Here is a 19,428-nt window from a genome sequence, read left to right on the forward strand (position 1 = left end):
CGATACATTCTCACTGAGGGAACTCGTTAAATCAGTAAAAACTATTGAGTGAACTGTAACATTGTGCTGCAGGTTTTTTTACTACATGCATTCGGTTATTGATGCAGAAAATATAAAATAGCTTGCTGTATGCAGCACTACACAAAGTTATTCTTGCTCTAACTGAACATGTTTGTAATATCATTAGAATGTCATAATGTATTCATTGAATCGATTTTGCTATACAGTCATATGAAAAAGTTTGGGAACCCCTCTCAGCCGGCATTATAATTGACTCTGCTTTCACAAAAAAAATATAAAAGTGGTATGTCTTTAATTTACCAGGAACAGTTAAGTACTGGGATGTTTTCCAAACAAAGATTTTTCGAAAAGCAGTATTTGGTTGTATGAAATAAAATAAAATGTGAAAAACTGGCTGTGCAAAAATATGGGTACCCTTGTGGTTTTGTTGATTTTAATGCCTGTAACAGCATGTAAAACTGATGACTTTAAACACAAAGTTGGTTGGATTATGTTGTTAAGCCTTGAACCTCATAGAATTGTCTGTTTAATCATGAGAAAATGTATTTTAGGTGCCTAAATGCAAGTTGCACTTCTCTTTGACTCTCTGCTGAAGTGAGACAGAATGGGATCATCAAAACAGCTCCCAAAAGATCTGAAAAACAAAGATTGTTCATTGTCATGGTTTAGGCCGAAGGCTACAAGAAGCTTTCCCAAAGGTTTCAATTGTCAATTTCGACTGTAGGGAACGTTGTCAGGAAATGGAAGGACACAGGCATAGTGGCAGTTAAACCCGGGCATGGCAGACCAAGAAAAAAACAGGAGCGGCATAGGTGGAGGATTGTGAGAATGGTTGCACACAACCCACAGATCACCTCCAAAGACCTGCAAGAACATCTGGCTGCAGATTGTGTATCTGTACATCGTTCAACAATTCAGCGCAATTTGCACCAAAACATCTGCTTTTTATAAAGACCAAATAACTTAATTTTTGTCTCATCAGTCCAAAGCATTTTCTTCCAATATGAAGCTGGCTTATCTAAATGAGCTTTTGCATACTCCATGCAACTATATCTGTGGCGTGGGCGCAGAAAGGGCTTCCTTCTCATCACCCGGCCATACAGATGTTTTGGTGCAAATTGCACTGATTTGTTGAACCATGTACAGATACACAATCTGCAGCCAGATGTTCTTGCAGGTCTTTGGAGGTGATCTTTGGGTTGTGTGCAACCATTCTCACAATCCGCCGCATATGCCGCTCTTGTACTTTTCTTGGTCTGCTAGACCTGGGTTTAACTGCAACTGTGCCTGTGTCCTTCCATTCCCTGACAACGTTCCTTACAGTAGAAATTGACAATTGAAACCTTTGGGAAAGCTTCTTGTAGCCTTCCCCTAAACCATGACAATGAATAATCTTTGTTTTTAAGATCTTTTGGGAGCTGTTTTGATGATCCCATTCTGTCTCACTTCAGCAGAGAGTCAAAGAGAAGTGCAACTTGCATTTAGGCACCTAAAATACATTTTCTCATGATTAAACAGACAATTATATGAGGTTCAAGGCTTAACAACATAATCCAACCAACTTTGTGTTTAAAATCATCAGTTTTACATGCTGTTACAGGCATTAAAATCAACAAAACCACAAGGGTTCCCATATTTTTGCACAGCCAGTTTTTCACATTTTATTTTATTTCATACAACCAAATACTGCTTTTCAAAAAATCTTTGTTTGGAAAACATCCCAGTACTTAGCTGTTCCTGGTAAATTAAAGACATACCACTTTTATATTTTTTGTGTGAAAGCAGAGTCAATTATAATGCCGGCTGAGAGGGGTTCCCAAACTTTTTCATATGATTGTATTTCGAGTGATTCCACCTCTAGTGAGTGGCCCGGCCCCTTGGTCTATTTTTCAGTATTTGGCCCTCAGTGAAAAAACGTCTGGACAACCCTGTCGTAAACCATGATATAAAGGACAATATACAATGAGAGGATGTTATCTTCCACCACATTTATAAGAACATGTCAGCTTAAAAGGTCACCTTTCTTTTCTTCATGATCATATATTTTTGAATATAATACAACAGGCTGTGTAACGTGTGTGGTCTATGACATCTTTCCATCTGTGGTGCTTTTATATGCTGCTGTGTATCACACTATATAAAACCTGGAGAGGAAAAGCGATAATAAGGTATGTTGAGTATCCCCCCTAACTGCCTGTATGGGTTCAGCATTGGCTAGTGCTTCAGTTGGTAATTGGACATTCAGTGCCTGCCTTACACAGCGGCAACAGAACCGGCCAGATGGGAGGTTGTTGAGCACAGCTACATCATTGGCTTCAGCCAGCTGGGAGAGGCTGTTCAGAGAACTGTTTAGGAATGGACGCAGAATCTGTCGCCCCTCTGCTTCACAGCCTCAGCTCTGGAGGCTAAGCTGGCCTGTACACAGCTACAACTAATCTCCAACCCTGCTTTAACATGAAAGCTGGCAAGGCTAGCTTTCCCAACTTTCATGTTTCTGTGATGTAGCTCCCCAGAGTTGTTGATTTTACTCCGTATTCTTGTCATCTCCCTAGATTTTCATTTCATCTATCTTGTCTTCCGACAAACCAAACTATTTATCTGAGAAGTATTTGAGATATATTGCCCTTGGAATTGCAATTGGAAACATATTTACAGTCATATTTTGTTTTTCTACCTTTGTCTCTGGCTGAGCTTATAGACGGTCGTGGCCGTGATGCAACTGTGTTGTACAACATGTCTGTGTGTGTGTGTGTGTGTGTGTGTGTGTGTGTGTGTGTGAAAAACACTGGAGGACAGAGGAATAAGTGAAGATAGGGAGTGTTGTTTTGTGTACCTGTCTGTTTATATCTGTGTATGAAAATAGAAACGGGAGATAGAGTGTGTGTGCTATTTTTTCCACTTAAAATGTGAGTGTGTGTGAGTGTTTGTGAATGTCCAACCACTCCTGTGCTCCACAGCGCAGAGTATGTCTGCTGCTAGCCTATGTGAGTTTATGTGTGTACGTCGGGAGTGCTCCTGTCATTTAAGGTCTGTGTGATCATGTGCATATGTGTGTGCGCGTGCACGTCACATCTGCCCAAGATGTCACCCACGTTCTGTTTATGCTAGACTGGCTGACCTACTGAGTGCCTTGGAGCTGTCCCATTGCTGTTAGCCAGTCACACAGGACCCTGTGGTAGAGCAGCACAGATGAGGCTATGCCATGCTGCATTCTGCCGCTCTGTGTGTATTGGTCTTACTTATTGCACGATGATTGCATACCTATTGCCTTACTTTACATGTGCCTACCTACTGCATTGTAATGTGCCTTCTCCACTTAATGAGCCTCACTGGTCAGGCTCTGTAGGCAAAAGTGTGTGTATTGTAGGATTGGCCGGTATCCAATTAACCCTGTTTGCCTGTCAGCGCTACTGTACTAACGCACATATCACACAACACATTCATTGTATTTATCTCTGTGTCAAACAGCTGATTCGCTCAGCTCAGAGCAGTCAATCAGTTAGAAGTCAAAGCCCAAACTTATCAACAGTTTAAAAGTCTCTACCTCTCTCCCTCTGTCTGCCTGCATTTCTGTCTTTCTCCCTCCACTGCACACTGAGTCACTCCGACAGCCTCGAGAAAAAAATAAAGATAAACCTCCCGGAAAAGGAGGAAGAAAAACTCCCGGTGACATTGGCAAAAAAAAAAACTATTACCGATCGGGCGATCAATCGCATTTATAAGAAACATACACACATTACACAGCAGATGTTTCATGGCGCTTATTAAAGGATACCGTTGCTATTTTAAAATATACATCGGGAGACCGATATTCTGGTGAAAGCACCACACCATCACGGATGGTCCCTCCATAAGGAAGCTAAAAGGCATTAGAACAACATGTTACAGCCTCTCTAGGAGCCAAGTAGGCAGCAGCCATGCAATTTGAAAAAAAAAATCCAGACAATGCCAGGTGTCTGATAAGTAGCCAACCATTTTGCCAGGCGGCTAGATACAACCAAGCAATAATAGACATCCCAACAGACTCCACTGTCTTAGCTTGCTTCCTGTTAGGTACCTGGCAGTTCCCGGCAGCCAAGGGTGATATTATTATTACTTGCTGCCAACTTTCTGACATTTCTTGAATGCACGTATAATAATCTTCCACGAGCTGTTGGACCTTTCTTTTTTTTCCTTCTCCAATAGCAATTATTTAAGGTAGAACAGCACTGTTCCACCTTAACAAATACCTACATCCTTTGACTGCAGTTTGTATTTTGCCGGGGAGCATCTGTGTATTCTAGCATGTTGTTAGTCTATTTAGAATGTCAAAACCCACAGCCTTGTTTTACACGCTCATCTGGCGGGATAGGTGATCATCAATGAATGAAACAATGAACACGGACTATCATGATTTGGAATGTTTTCAGCATGGTTACATGTGTATTACATTTCAAACACACCACCACACATTCTAGTGAGGCAGAAGTGAAAATTGAGTCGGATTACTTTTCTGTGACTCAATAATTTGACTTGGGAAGTAAAATGTTGCATGGTCAGCCTTTAAAATCAAAGAGACATTTGGAAAAAAAAGGAGAACAGAGGTCTTATCATTTTTATATTCCTCAGAGATTTCCAGTTGCTTTTAATAACGGATGGCGACTTTATACAAACTATTGCCATCCAAATGTCAGGTCAATCATTAGCTGCAGAGAAACACTGCAGGGACTGAACCTATTTGAGGTAACAGTAAATCAACGGCCCTGTTCGGCTTGCTTGACAGCGGGGCTGCTTCTGTGCCTGGCTGGCTCTCCACACCACAGCAACCGCAGGGATGCTGTCACCAGGGCAACCATTACCATTAGATAAAGAAGGAAACAGGGTTCTGTGCTTCGTGATGTCTCTCTTTTTTTTTCCCGTCCTGAAATACAGCCGTATAACAACAACAAGGAGCATTAATAGGGTGCATTGATGTTATCGAAAGAAACAACAATATCCATTTCACGCAACAGCTTTCCCTCTTTGCGAGTGAGCAGAGCGCAAAATGAAATCTAATGTCATTTTAATCAATTCAAAAAATAACACTCAAGGATTTTATAAACCAAAAATATCTGCTGATAAAATGCACAGGGAAGATTTTTTGGGGGGGCGTTTCAGTCAGAATGAATAACCGTATGATCACAGTTTGCCCGCTGTGTTTAACATAATTCAGGTGAAGACCCTCTAGTGCACTACCTTTACCCGCGTATGATAAGAGACAGCCGTAGACATGAGTAATGGCACAATGAATATGCATATGAGGTCCTAACACACACTGGCGGTTAAAGTTTAAAGATAAATGATCAATGGGCCATGAATTGTTAATCTGTCATGATAAAATGATGATCACCAAGGAATGAGGCAGATATGTTGGTCGCGATATAAACAAAGCTATAGATAATGCAGTTTTTTACATACCCAGGTGTCCTAATTATGGCATGTCACATTGCCTTATGTTATCACACATGTCGTGCATCCATCCACCCTGTATGTTATACCTTTTGCTCTCTCTAAATCTAAAAGATGTTATACTCTATGGTAAAAACATGACATTGATTATTGAATCACCTTGCATTATCCTCCATTGATCTGTTCTACAAATCATTCAAATGGTTTCCTATTCTCGCCCACACAAATGACAGATGGATGCCCTGAATAGTTCCAGGAAATGGTAACACGTCCATCCTTGTTGGACGGCCTCACCTTGTTGGACAAAACCTACTGGCTTCGGACCATACTTACTCCCACTGAGTCTCGTACCACATTATTTAGTATTTGAACACAGGTTTTCAGAAGGGAGGAGGTGGAGAAAGAGGGAGGTACAGTCTCACCAGGAACCCATATACAAGTTGAAAAACCATGAAGAAAATACATTGTGCATAAAAGCAACTGGAACTCAGGGAAGCTGTGGTTGGCTTTGTTTGGCTGCCTCTGTATAATAAAATGAGATATGGTTTAACAAGTGGAAACATGTATTTGGAAGGCGCTCAGGAATCAGAACATTGGCTAAATATGGAATATTATGCAAGTGTTAATGGAGGATCAAATAAACATAACCTATGACTATAGACTAATGGAGTTACAAATTGTGGTAGTCAAATGTTTTTACTAAATGGTCAGTTCCACGGCATGTTACATGACATCCTCTCTCTCTCTCTCTCTCTCTCTTCAATTCAAAAATGTAAACAGTGTTGACAAAGCATAAAAGATATTACAAATAATAACAAAAGAGAACGTCAGAACAATATGTACTTATAAGAATATAACATAACATATATATGTATATACATATAATATCTAACAGGCTATATAAAATTATATAGACAATCATTTAAACCAAATAAAAGAAGTTAAGACTATTATGCCAAGCTTGAAAGGGAAACGAGGCGTGTCCTGTAAATGTGTCTGGTGTGGAAAGTTGAGCAGCGCTGGAAAAGGTTAGAAGAAGAGAGCGGGGCCGTGCGGTTTGCCATTGTTACGTACGTCGTGATTCCATGAAAATGAAAAAAAGAATTTCAAATCAAATGGTTTCTTCATGATGTCATTTTGAGGCTGCTAGCTCACAAAGTTAGCTCGTAATAAAGCTTTGAGGATAAGACATGAAACAACACTTAGCCACTTAGCGCGTGTTGGTTATAACGGTAACTGACATTTTGAAAGACTTTTACTAACTCTAAATCCTGTGATATGATGCCACCAATATGTGCAAACATTTTATTCTTTAGTCGAACCAGTAACATGGAGCACATTGGAGATGATGAAAACCTCCAGTCATTGTTAGAAGTGCCCAGCTTTTGGCACACTAGCTTTATTTATTTGTTCACTTTCTAAGGCTGCCAGATTTTTTCTTCCCCTTACCATAACAGCATTATTGTGAATCATGTCTTCTCCACTGTACTGCAGCAGCCCAATTATTAAAATTAAACTAGAAAGTCTGGTGTAGTTTTTTATAGGGATATTGTGCCCAGTAGAGCTCTTAGAGAAAGATGTATTAATTTTCATCTGGCCTGTTTAATAATATCTATCTATGGGCTAGTTGGCAGATATACAGCTAACCAGACTCCTCTCACAGAGCTCAGGAACCAACTGGCTCACTACCACTCTCACACTTCCTAACCACCTGTCCTGCTCACAGTCAGGGTGGCATCATGGAATCAACTGTGTTTGGACCACATTTCCCAAGTACACTACATGGGACTGAGGAGGGCCAAGCCAACCGCCACTGGCCATAGACATTTTGCTATTATATTATCCCAGGCACCATGGGAACAGCTAATCTGGGTGGTCAGAAAAGCTTGTAGTGACCTGGCCAGGCTCGACAGGGCTTGTTACAGCACGGCTACACCACAATTCCAGCTGGCAACTCGGCACTCTGGTCAACACAAAAAAAACATGTCACTCGTCTAAAGCCTCGTAAATGGCCAGTAGTGCTTTGTGCACCAATTCCATGTGACGATTCTCATAATCTGCTTATAAAACTGAATGCTCTCACACAGGAATGGGCAAAAAAAATGTCCTCTGTGTTTTTGTCCAAATAGAAAAAAGCAGGTCAGTTCTACTCCAAATCCAAATGTATCCATCTTTTAATCTACTCCTGTTCTACCAACCATCTACCCATGCATCCATCCATCCTGTCCATATTTGTTCTCAGTGGAGGTTCTCCTTTCCGAGGGTTGTGCCAGAGGTCTGATAGTAGTGTCACATATGTCTCTCTCAGCCAGAGCAGGTGGCTAGCTGTTGGAGGAGAAAACCACTCAAAACACTGCTAACACTTATTCATATGGTTCAGTCCTCCCATCCATCCATCCATCCATCCAACCATTCATCAATCCCTTCATTCATCCTTCCATTACTCTGTTCAAACAAATTGATTTCCTCATGATTAGGAAATCAATTGGATAGCTATGAGGACCTAATAGCTATTCACACACATATGGTCATTTTCTGAGAGGAACAATTGGTCAATGCCTATTGAATGAGAGATCCACATAAATGTGGGTTATTGGTACAAATATAAGTACATGTAAATACATTAAAAAAAAATACAAATACACATTGTATTCATTACACAAATCAAAGACAATAAAATGCCTTAGAAAACAATCAGGTCTCTACAGAAACCATCAACTGAATAGAAAGAAGCAATACTTCAAGCAACATGATGTAAACATACCATTGACACATTATCATTATTGAGTTTTTCTGGACAATTTTTACAAAAAAAATTCCACATCCAGCAGTCACAGAACACGAGCCATGTTTCTGTTTACCTGGCAGCAGTCCAATGTTCACTCTTTCGCCAATGTTTTGGTCTCCATCATTTCCTGCGGGAAACATCTCTCTCTTTCTTTTGCTGTTAAATGCTTCACTGTGTTCACCTGCTTGTCGCCAACCATGTTGGTGTTCTACTTCGTGCCGAGCATGTAGGTTGTCATATCGCATTTGATTACTTTGTTGCTGAAAGCGGCTACTGCTTAACAAAAGGTAACGTCGCTAAAATGCTTTGCATTGCTGAGGGCAACAGCAGCGTCGATTGATAATTCGTTGTAGCTTCGTCATTACGAGTGACTCTTTTTCGCATTACACCTAGTCTTTTGATCCTTTAATTACATGCTATACAAATATTGATTTGTGCAGGTTTTACAGTAATATCCCATTAGTGCAATATATCAGAGCTTCATATTTTGTATATAATATGTGTAACCAGGAAGTCTTTAACTGTCCATCATTTTACGAAGATACTGCTGCAGCATATCAAACAGTGCTTTTCCCTTTCACATCACTGTCTGTTCAGAGCAAGCCAAACAATTATAATTTAACTGCATTCATTAATGCTAGAGTAAAGAGTTTTGGATGAGATTAATTGCTGCAAAAAGAAACATGACATTTCCCTTAAGCTTAACAAGCATGTTACTGGACTCTCCCTGCAGTGCCCAAGTAATGTCCCTTGCCAATACTAGCCCTGTAATTTTTTCTCCCTCCTTAAATCTGATTAATGAAGCTCTGGATGCTGGGACTGACACACAACACAGACACTGGAAGGAGCTGAAATACGCATTGTCAATGGATTTAATTCCCCTCTTTTAATGGCATTTATGAAATGACATCCTGCAACAAGGAACAGATTGCTCTGTCGTGGTAGTTAAACAGCGTGGTGTTTGAAATGCTTTATAGCAGGTGTCCAGAGGATATGCAGCAGCTTAGCCCCAGAGCTAGCGCCGCAAAAGCCTCCCTTGCTCAGAATCACTGTCTTTTTAATTAACCGATCCTCCGCGGAGGCATGGGGAGCGTGGGAAGTGGATGACACGCGCACACTTTTTTTTGCAACGCATTTGCCGGCTAAAAAAAAATGAGTGTGCGCTTAAATAGAACTCTGCCTTTACCTCGCTTCTCTCTTATGATATTCTACATAGAGAGCTGAAGTATCTCATAAAAAACGGACTGATGCCACAGCCAAAACCTTTCTACTTCAGAACATATCTGAACAGATAGTAATAAACTGTGTCACCCCAGTCAGGCAGCCATGGAGCCGTCAAGACGGTCAGACTACTTTCTTCTCATCTTTCAATTGCACTACAGCAAGGTGCCTTTGAGACAGAATGCATTAGGCAGGATAATCGCCTCAGTCTGCCAAACCTTCAGGCTTTGTTGAGGCTATACAGTGAAGACGAGGACAGTTCACAGAATGGAGATAAAAGGCTGAAGCTAAATTCTTTGAATGGGTAGTGCTTGCTGCACCACTTCCATGTATCGAACTCATTTGGTGTCAAATTTAAAGTATATAAAAAAAATGACATTCAATTAAATCATACAGAAGTATTGGTCTGAGCCTGAGAGGTTAAGGCTGAGTGGTTGTGTATGTTCTAGGAATAATAACTCCACAGGCTTGCATGGCTAAACTCACAGATCCGATTAGTATCTGTGAAATCACAGCTGATGTGTGTGTGTGTGTGTGTATGTGTTTGTCCTAATTTATGCACTCCGGAATATCTAAATTAATTCCCGTATGCTTTATCCCCTAAAACATAAGTGACCTACTTCAGACATTATTATTATTTTTTCTTTTTATTAATCCCTTTGGATAAATGTGCGCGAGGCAGAGGACAGAAAGAGGAGGAATATGCATATTTTTGCATTTGCCAGAAATGGAAAAAAGTGTGTATGCCCTCATGATAAGTGTGTGTGTGAGTGTAAACAGTTCGGTTTTAAATCTCCTGGCAGTTGGATGGTTGGGGTGGCATTATAAGAACTAATGACTTACTCTTAGCTGTGTGTGTGTGTGTGTGTGTGTGTGTGTGTGTGTGTGTGTGTGCGCGCGCGTGTGTGTGTGCGTGCATGCGTATGTGTGTGTGTGTACCCATTTCAGTTTATTACCTTAAGAGTGAGGACATTTTGTTCCCTTCTGACTTAGGACAGGACTTTAACAGGCTGTTTGAGGGTTAAGCCTACGTTTTAAGGTTCAGGTATGAATAAGGTTAAGGTTAGTATTATTACAAGGGTGTTAGGCAATTCGTTTTGGTGGTTAAGGTGAGGTTAAGGGACTAGGAAATGCATCATGTCATTGAATGTCCTCACAAGTGTAGCCGTACACACAGTGTGTGTGTGTGTGTGTGCATGCCTGCGTGCATGTGATGTAGGATGATAGATGAGTTAACCAAAGAACTGAAGACTGTGGGGTAGATGAGTCAAAGACTGCTCACAATATGGTTGTTGCCCCAAACTCCTAATTAAGCTCTATTTAATTCAGCTTTTTTCTCTCATCCACCCCTTTTCTTCATTTCCCTCTCCCTCATGTTTCCCTTCAGCTGACGGTGGTCACCATGACTCAATGCCTCTGGACCCAGCGGTGCCATCCACCCTCTCAGCCGACCCCGAAACCTCAAACAGATTTGGGGCTCAAGACAAAGGTGCAATGGATGGTGCTGACAGCGGTCCTGGAGCTGTACCCAGAGCTGAAGTGTCTGCTGAGGCCAGAACAGGGGTCTGGACCGAAACAGAGGCAGGATTGCTTGTCAGGGCAGCAGGCAAAGTCCGAGCAGAGACTGGGATAAGGACCGGAACCGGAACCGGTGCCTGGGCTGAAGTGGGAGCTGAATGGAGGCCGGGGGAAGCGGAGGGGGGTGACCTGCAGAGAATGCCCAGAGACCAGGTAGCCTGGCTGGGACAGAAGAGGCTTCAGATGCTCCGAGAGGGACAAAGAGAGCAAGCCGCCTTACCGTCAATGCCCCCCATACTGACAGAGACAGCAAAGCGGCAAGCAGCGGTATTAGGAAAACCGTTAGGACTGCTGTCTAAAGCCGCTTGGACCAGAGGCTCTTCTTCTTTGTCATCCAAGCAGTCTTCATCCTCCTCTTCCTCCTCTACAACAACAGCTTCCTCTTTGCCTTCCTCCACTCCCTCCCCCTCTTCCTCTCCAGCCAGTATCACAGACAGTCAGACAGCAACATCAGACAACGTCTCTCTGGCTCTTGTCAACGGCAGCTCCTCCAACAGCAGCACCAGTTTGGGTATGGTTCAGTAATATTTAACATTTTAATAGTGTTATTAATCATCGGCGTAACCCTCTCTCCCCAGAACAGTGATTCATAGCTTGGCATCCATTACTAGGCACAGCATGCCTATCACGTTTTAATTTCTCCTCTAATAATCGCATTTAAAATATTTTTGAGGGTCTTGTCTTTTATTTGTGTCTTACTTAACCCCAAAACGCAAGAGCAAAAGGGTGACGGATTGATTAAACCATGTGCATGTCTGCTCAAAGCTGCAGACATTAACATTCTTGGCTCATTAACTTACCACGTATGGCAGTAACCTCGTTTCTTTTCTAATGTTAGGTGCATAACATTAGAAAATATCATCTTCTGGGATTTAAAAAGCCTTTTTCATTAAAAGGTAGTGAAAATGAACTACTCAAAGAACAACTATTTGCAATGTTTAAACATTTGAATACATTGTTATTTGTAGTATTGTACTTTAATAGCCAGGGCTATCTAGCCTATATTACCAGCAATCACACATACTGTAGAAAGGGGTGCCCTTAGCTCAGTTGGTAGGGCGTTCCCCCCGGGCCGGGCCCAGCAGCAGACCCGGGTTCGATTCCAACCCGCGGTCGTTCTCTGCATGTCACTCCCCTCTCTGCGCCATTTCACCTCTGTCTCTTAACACTATCAATAAAGCATGAAAAATGCCAAAAAAAATCTTAAAAAAAAAAAAAAAATAAATTGGTTATGATACTTTAGTTTTCTTCATCAAACTTCAACATTCATAACCATTGTCTTCCCCATGTAATGTTCAGCATTGCTATCATCATAGCCACCTAAACAACATCTTCCATCATACCATCGCCATCATCATTGTATCTTCATCAGCATCATCATCATCATCCTAATCTTTGTCTTTGTCACCTTCCTCATCTCACCTCCATGTTGTGTCTCATTCCCTCCATGTCTCCTACTTCCTGTCACACCATCATCACACAGTGACATCATCAACAAGGTAATCCATACACATATATATTTAGCTTCTGACACTAGAATGAACCAAAGTGTCTATCCCATTGCACAGTATACGTCCTATCATCACATCCATCCCTAAAACAACACGTCCTCATGTGCTGATTTGAGGGGAGGATAAGAGGGGCTTTGATCTTTTCCCAGTCTGAAAGGATTGATTGCCTCCCTCTTGTTCACTCCAGCCTCCTTCACACCTCTCATCACCACTAGCTGACTGTCTAGAGATAATAGATATGGATTACATTAAACCCCTGACATTAAAATGCTTCTCTGCTTTGCACTGTTTTTTGGAATTGTATTTTTTTTGTAATAGCGCAAAATGGAAGCTGCTGCACACTTCATATTATGACTTTCAAATAACAATAACCTCCTCACTTTCTGTACTATGAGAAAACTGGCAACTGACTTCCAACCCCTTCAAATGTTTCATTTGAATGATTTCTGTGTTGGGATCCTTTGGCATTGTTGCATTTAGGTAGACGATTCAATTAGATTATTTTAGTTAATTGGTCTTGGTTTACACTTTTTTTTATCCAACTTCTTTTCCAAATTGCAAGGAGCCTGTCAATGACAGGAGCTGGTGGAAAGAGTGGAAAGGGGTTCATTCAATACACTATATTGCTACTTGACTGTCCTTTTCATTAGAACCTTCCCCGAGTGTATTTCACAAACAATATAGTCTTGTGTTCTATTTGTTGCAGGACGAGACTGGCAATATTCCATGATATTGTTAATTGTCAACAAATGCTTTAAAAGAGCAAAAACAACAATGTGTTAGACAGACTCTATTATTCTCTCACAACCCCAAACCCATTAGTTATGAATATTTTTTCTAAAGCAGCTTTGCACTGTAGTTTTTAGCGAGTGTTACTCAAACAGCAGATATACTCAAATACTGCATTTGTTGGGGGACTATTCTGGTTTGGTCTCATTAGTATCCATAGCAACAGGATGGAGTTTTTTTGGGACTGACTCAATAATAAACTACAGTGTGTCTAATATAATGGCAATGAAGGAACCTGCCACTCAGTGAAACAGTGTCACTGATGTGTTTTCAATAGCTTTTGGGCAACAATCGCAACAATATATCGGCCTTTGGATTACACACACCCAATACATCTAGGCTACATCATTCAAAGGATTAGTTGACAATTTAAAAAAACCGTATGAATAACCTTAACAAACCTTTATTGTTTTTTAAAATGTCCCTCCCTGCAGAGGAGTCAGTGAGCAGCCTGCCAGCCTGGGATCTCCCCACCGTCCCCGAGTCGCTGCTGTCCACGGTGGGCGACCACGACGTCACGCTCCCGTCCAACGTCACCAGCCCTTTCTCCACCCACCAATGGAACAGCACCATGCCCCAGCACACTAGAAACACCTCACGGCACACCACCACCACTGCCACAACCACCACCTTAAAGCCATCTCTATCTCCCACCATCACCACCACCACCATGGCCTCCACTTTACCGCCATCCACCACGGCACAAGCACAAACACCACCGGCATCCCACGCAGCTCCCAGCCAGGACACTGTGACCGAGGAAGGCCTTCAGCTGACGACCGTAACCACCACCACTCCCTCCACGACCACCCTTGCTGTGACCACCGCTGAGATGATGACAACGATGCAGGCCAAGACCAATGGGAGTACTATGACGGCGCCGCCAAATATTAGCGATGCTACGACCACGCAGCTAACGACCAGCTTCATACTGACCACAGTGGCCACAACTCAGCCTTCCACCACCATCACAACTACACTGGCCACTACAACCGACACCACTACGGTTCCCCCGACGACCGCCACCACTGACCCTCCGACCACCACTGCATCTACCACAACTGTGTCCACCACTACAACTGCCAAGCCCACCACTACAACTGCTATTCCTACTACTACTATTACTACTACTACTGCAGCCACGACAACACAGGCACCTGCCACTACTGTGTTCATCCCCATCCAAACCACCACCACCACCACCACCACCACCACAGAGCCTCCGTCCAGCACCAGCGCAGAGGAAACCCCTCTCCCATGCAACGTTACTGAGAAGTACTGGGTCAAAACAGGTATGAGACTGGGAATCCCCTATCATTGTGATATAAAGGTGGAGTCAGCGATTCTGGAGAATGCTTGTTGTCAACATCACTTGATGAAATGAGTGATTATCTCCTCACAATCTGCCACTTGTCCAATGTCCATGCTGTGTTAAAACATGCCCGAGCTGGTATGTAAACAAATGGGATGCAAAGAAAGTGGGCCCCACCTTTGCTATAGCGACATGCCCGGTTACGGAGCCAAGGCTGTGTATGAACACTTCATTTATGTTCAGCGCGCACACAGTATGGACAGGTAGAGGTAGAGATATTCACTGATTTTGACAAAAAGTGATTTTGAAAACAAGCGTTCTCCAGAATCGCCAACTCCGACTTTAATCTACAGTCAAACAATGGTTTCTTAATAATTTTAGACATAAGGGAGATGAAGAGCAGAAACTAAAAAGAATAAGATGAATTGCTAAAACACATTACAGTTACTTCAAAGACTGCATTTCCTTTATCAAATTACCAACAACATACTCAGCAGGCTCTAGCCCATTCATCTGGAAAAAATGATTACCAAGTAAGGATGAATACCCGTTAAATGTTGTTTCAGAAGCTCAGACACAATCTACTGTTTTATGTAATAACCGGTACATGCACACGACTTAATTAAAACTTGCACAAAAGCGAGGGGCAGATTTGTCCCGGAGCATAAACACTTACGCTAATAAGTAGCTGGAGACTGTTAGCCTTTGATTACATTTACCAGTGGCGGTTGTGTGATATACTTAAGTATTAAGGCTTTTACTGGAGTTTTGCAGCAGCTTTGCAAAGTGACCAAGGACACATTAAACCAGAGGGCTAAAGTCTAAAGCTCCTGTGTCCTTAGGCAAGACATTGGACCCATATATCAATAGAGATTTAATATTCCCCCAGCAGCCCTCCATGGTCAATAAAGTATGGCATTATATCATTATTTGAGGAAAATAAATGTGGTCAATGTGGGAATTAGTCACAGAATATGAACAACACCTTTTTGCACAGTCACTGATCTCTGACCTGTTTTCCTTCCTACAGTTCTGTCCATAGAGCTGAGACGGAACCGCCTGGACCTGATCCTGAAACAAAACCTGTCTAAAGGCCTGAGCCACGCCCTGCAGAGAGCTCTGAATGACTCCACAGCCCTAGCACAGGTCAGTTTCTCTTAAATCTATACAAGGGTGGTAGGATGGCTTAGAGCAGGGGTGGCCAACCAGTCAGAGACAAAGAGCCAAATTTGTTTACTGTGTTACTGCAAAGAGCCACATCGTACACACGGGTACACACAGTGGCGATTCCAGGAAATTTTGACTGGGGGTGGCCAAGGTGGGCCACAGAGTTAGAGTGGGGTGGCCATCGCACCCCTGAATGAATAGCATGTGCTATGCTGTACAACCAATTCAAAGATGATTTATAATCCCAAATGCCCAAATCATGTTAGTATCCATTGTAATGTTTGTCAGAAAACTAAACCCTTGAAGGGGGGCCTGGGGGCATCCCCCCCTGAAGATTTTTTTGTGTTTTTAACATGTAATCTAAGCATTCTGATGCATTCTGGCGAAGATAATAAAGGAAAAAGTCATTATTTATTTCAGCTCAGATGAATAGTAAAATTAGCAAGACAACATAACTTGCTAGCAGCCAGATGCCTAACAACTGCACAGAGGGACGGATGACCACTAGCTTTTGACCAAATATCTTGCTAAAAAAATAAACCTTTATTTATGAAAGTCTGCCCTTGCTAAGAACATGTTACACTCGCTAACTACAAACTTTATTTTTTTTATTCAGATTTAAAAAATCTGCTGGGACACGTGCCTATACACATGCATGGGTGGCACGCATGTCAAAAGCACACTTATGCTGTTTTCAAGACCTTTGCTGACCAGAGACCAGTTCTAGTGGCCACAGTCCTACCATTAATTTAGTAATTGAAAATTGCAAACTGATCTCATATCAGTGGATTGGAGTGTTTGTGTGATGAACTTGGCAACTACCTATCAAAAAAGGTTAAGAAAGAAAAAAAAAACATATCATGTCTGAACTAGGACACATATCAGGAAAAAAATTTAATTAAAAAAATAAAATGAAAATAAAAAATAACATTTGAACTGGGGGGGAGGGACACTGGGGTGGCCAGTAAGATTTCAGGGGGGGGGGGGGGCGTTTTTATTTTCGCGGGGAGCTTGCACATGCATGCACAAGCATTATTTATTAAAAAAAAAAAAAAAAAAAAAAAAAACAGGGGGCCCCACACTAGGACTTGAAACGGGCCCCCAGATCGTTAAGGCCGCCCCTGTGATAATGACAGGACTGGACACCTACAGTACTAAAGACGACAGGGCAGTCATTTTCAACAATGAACATTGTGTGCACTGCCTCACACACAAACTCTCAGTTCAACCAAGTCCACAAACAAAAATATAACAATTTAAAATAGCGTTTTTCTCTTACTATGCATGTTGCTTTGTGGGACTTACTTTTAGCATGGAGAGAGCTGAAGTGGCGCCGAAGATTTGAAGCCTTGAAATGCGCAAATGACACCTGGCATATAAGGCAGAATGGCCTGCCATAACATTCAACAAAAAATATGAACTCTCCCACTCTGTTTCGGAGCGAACTTGACACAAATAGTTTACTCACGGAAAACCTCCCTCCAAGCTGAGCGGGCAGTTTTATGTTGCGTCCGCACCAAACGTTTGCGAACGTTATGTTGCGTCCTCAATTAAACATTTGCGAACAGGCATACACATAGGGCATACACATTAATAAAATAAAAAATGAAATAATAGACAACATGTAAAACGAACGTAAGAGCCGCATGAAACGTTTGCGAACATGCACACACATAGGCCCACAAAAAAAAAGTATAAAAAAAAAAAAAAAAAATTATAATCACATAATTTGATATGAACTGAAGAGCCGCACGAAGCTGGGCAAAGAGCCGCATGCGGCTCGCGAGCCGCGGGTTGGCCACCCCTGGCTTAGAGGGAAGAGGGGCCTATACCATGTAACCATTAGGTCGCCGGCACCGGACAGGAGGTTGTTATTTGTAAAAACTAGTGGTGGTCCGGTGCCAAGTGTTACATCTTTCGGTGCCCACCATCTCTACCATTGTGTCCTTGAGCAAAGCACTTTATCCCCAAACTGCTCCAGGGGCGCAGTACCCCCGAAGTGTGGTATGTATTTTGAGAGGGGATTTGGGAAAAAAGACAAATTTCAACGTTGCCCTTGACTTATAAAGTAACATAACTTAAAGTAGTAACAAAAGGTCAGTGGCTAGTAAACAGGATAAGAGTTAAGAAAAACGTATATCTACTGTCTAGTAAACACAATGCGATGGTTTTTAAATAATAAAATGCAGATTTATCAGGAATGTTTAAGTCTAATATAAAGAAGATGCAATTGTAGCTGTGCTCGTTGCAGCCTCAGAATGGTAATCATGCTTCTTGGAATACAGACTGGTCAGTGATCAGTACCTATACAGTAGGGGGCTAAGAAACACAAGTCAAAAACAAGTACATATAGGATATGGGTTATTTAATTCATCCAATTTACCATTAACTAGGTATAAACACTAGTAATCTAAATGATCTGATAATGTCTATCTGCTGCGTAAAGGTGCTTTTATATCTGACGCTAAGACCATCATCTGATGTTTACATATTTATTTTGCTACAGTGTTGGCTTCTAATATGTGCAGATATGGTTTACAATATTCTCCAGTATTTATTGTTTTTCTCTTGCTGCTCATTCACCTCACAAGGACTGATCTGAATGGTGCTAGAGAGGTGACTTATGCAGACAGCGTTTGAGCCTGAATAGAAATAACCTGTTGAAAAGTCAGGCAGTGTTTGCTTGGAGAGGTTATAACACACACACTCACACTCTCTCTATCTCTCTCTCACACAACATGGTAATGTAAAATAAATCCAGAATAAATTGACTTTTTATTGCCTGTGATCTTTGTATTCGGCTACAATTTGGTCTCTGCTGTGATTTTTCCAACCTCTCCTTTGTTTCTTTTTCAACTGAATCTATTTCTTCTTTATATTCTCTCTGTGAAACGATAGTTCTCACCCCGTTCCACCATATTTTTTCAATATTTATAATTTAACTTATCGCTCCCTTCCTCAGTCTCCCTTATCTGATTGCTCCACCTGGTTAAAGTCGATTGATTTTCTGCCAGCCTGTCTGTCTTGCCTGTCTGCTGGCCTGCCGTGCCTGCCCGCCTTCCTGTCTGTCCACCTGTCTCTCTACATCTCGCTGTCTGTCTTCATCCGCCTGCTTTTTTCTATTTTTATCCAGTTGTTTGTGAGCCCGCACAGGGAGTGACTCAGTGTCCCTAAGCACCAGTCCACTTTCATCTACCCCCTGCCACACACACACACACACACACACACACACACACACACACACACACACACACACACACACACACACACACACACACACACACACACACACACACACACACACACACACACACACACACACACACACACACACACACACACACACACACACACACACAGTTCTCATCCTCTCCATCAGATAATGTAGACTATTGTTTGGCAATCTGGATCAGTCTATTAAGAGATGGCAGAGGCATCAACAAGATATAAAATGGTCTGAGACAATTACAAGTAGGGATGGGGCCGATCCGATCCAATATTGGTATCGGGTCCGATAGGGCTGCAATCTACGTATCGGATATCGGACTGACAACTCTTAAGACCATAACTATGTGATATAGCACACATTAATATTAGAATTAGTTATTTAAAAG

The 19,428-nt window shown here is 41.9% G+C and overlaps 1 protein-coding gene across 1 annotated transcript in view; it reads left to right on the forward strand.

Moving 5' to 3' along the window:
• kiaa1549la (KIAA1549-like a) overlaps positions 1 to 19,428 on the forward strand; it is a gene marked incomplete at both ends in the record, with an annotated part of 83,869 nt that overhangs the window by 18,096 nt on the left and 46,345 nt on the right. Inside the window, 3 exons of the mRNA XM_080028235.1 lie at positions 10,845 to 11,546; positions 13,770 to 14,627; positions 15,678 to 15,793. Coding sequence (XP_079884361.1) covers positions 10,845 to 11,546; positions 13,770 to 14,627; positions 15,678 to 15,793 — 1,676 coding nt within the window. The remainder of the gene's footprint in view (positions 1 to 10,844; positions 11,547 to 13,769; positions 14,628 to 15,677; positions 15,794 to 19,428) is intronic.

The sequence above is a fragment of the Ammodytes marinus genome, assembly GCF_949987685.1.
Source record: "Ammodytes marinus genome assembly, chromosome: 5".
NCBI classification, from domain to species: Eukaryota; Metazoa; Chordata; class Actinopteri; order Uranoscopiformes; family Ammodytidae; genus Ammodytes; species Ammodytes marinus.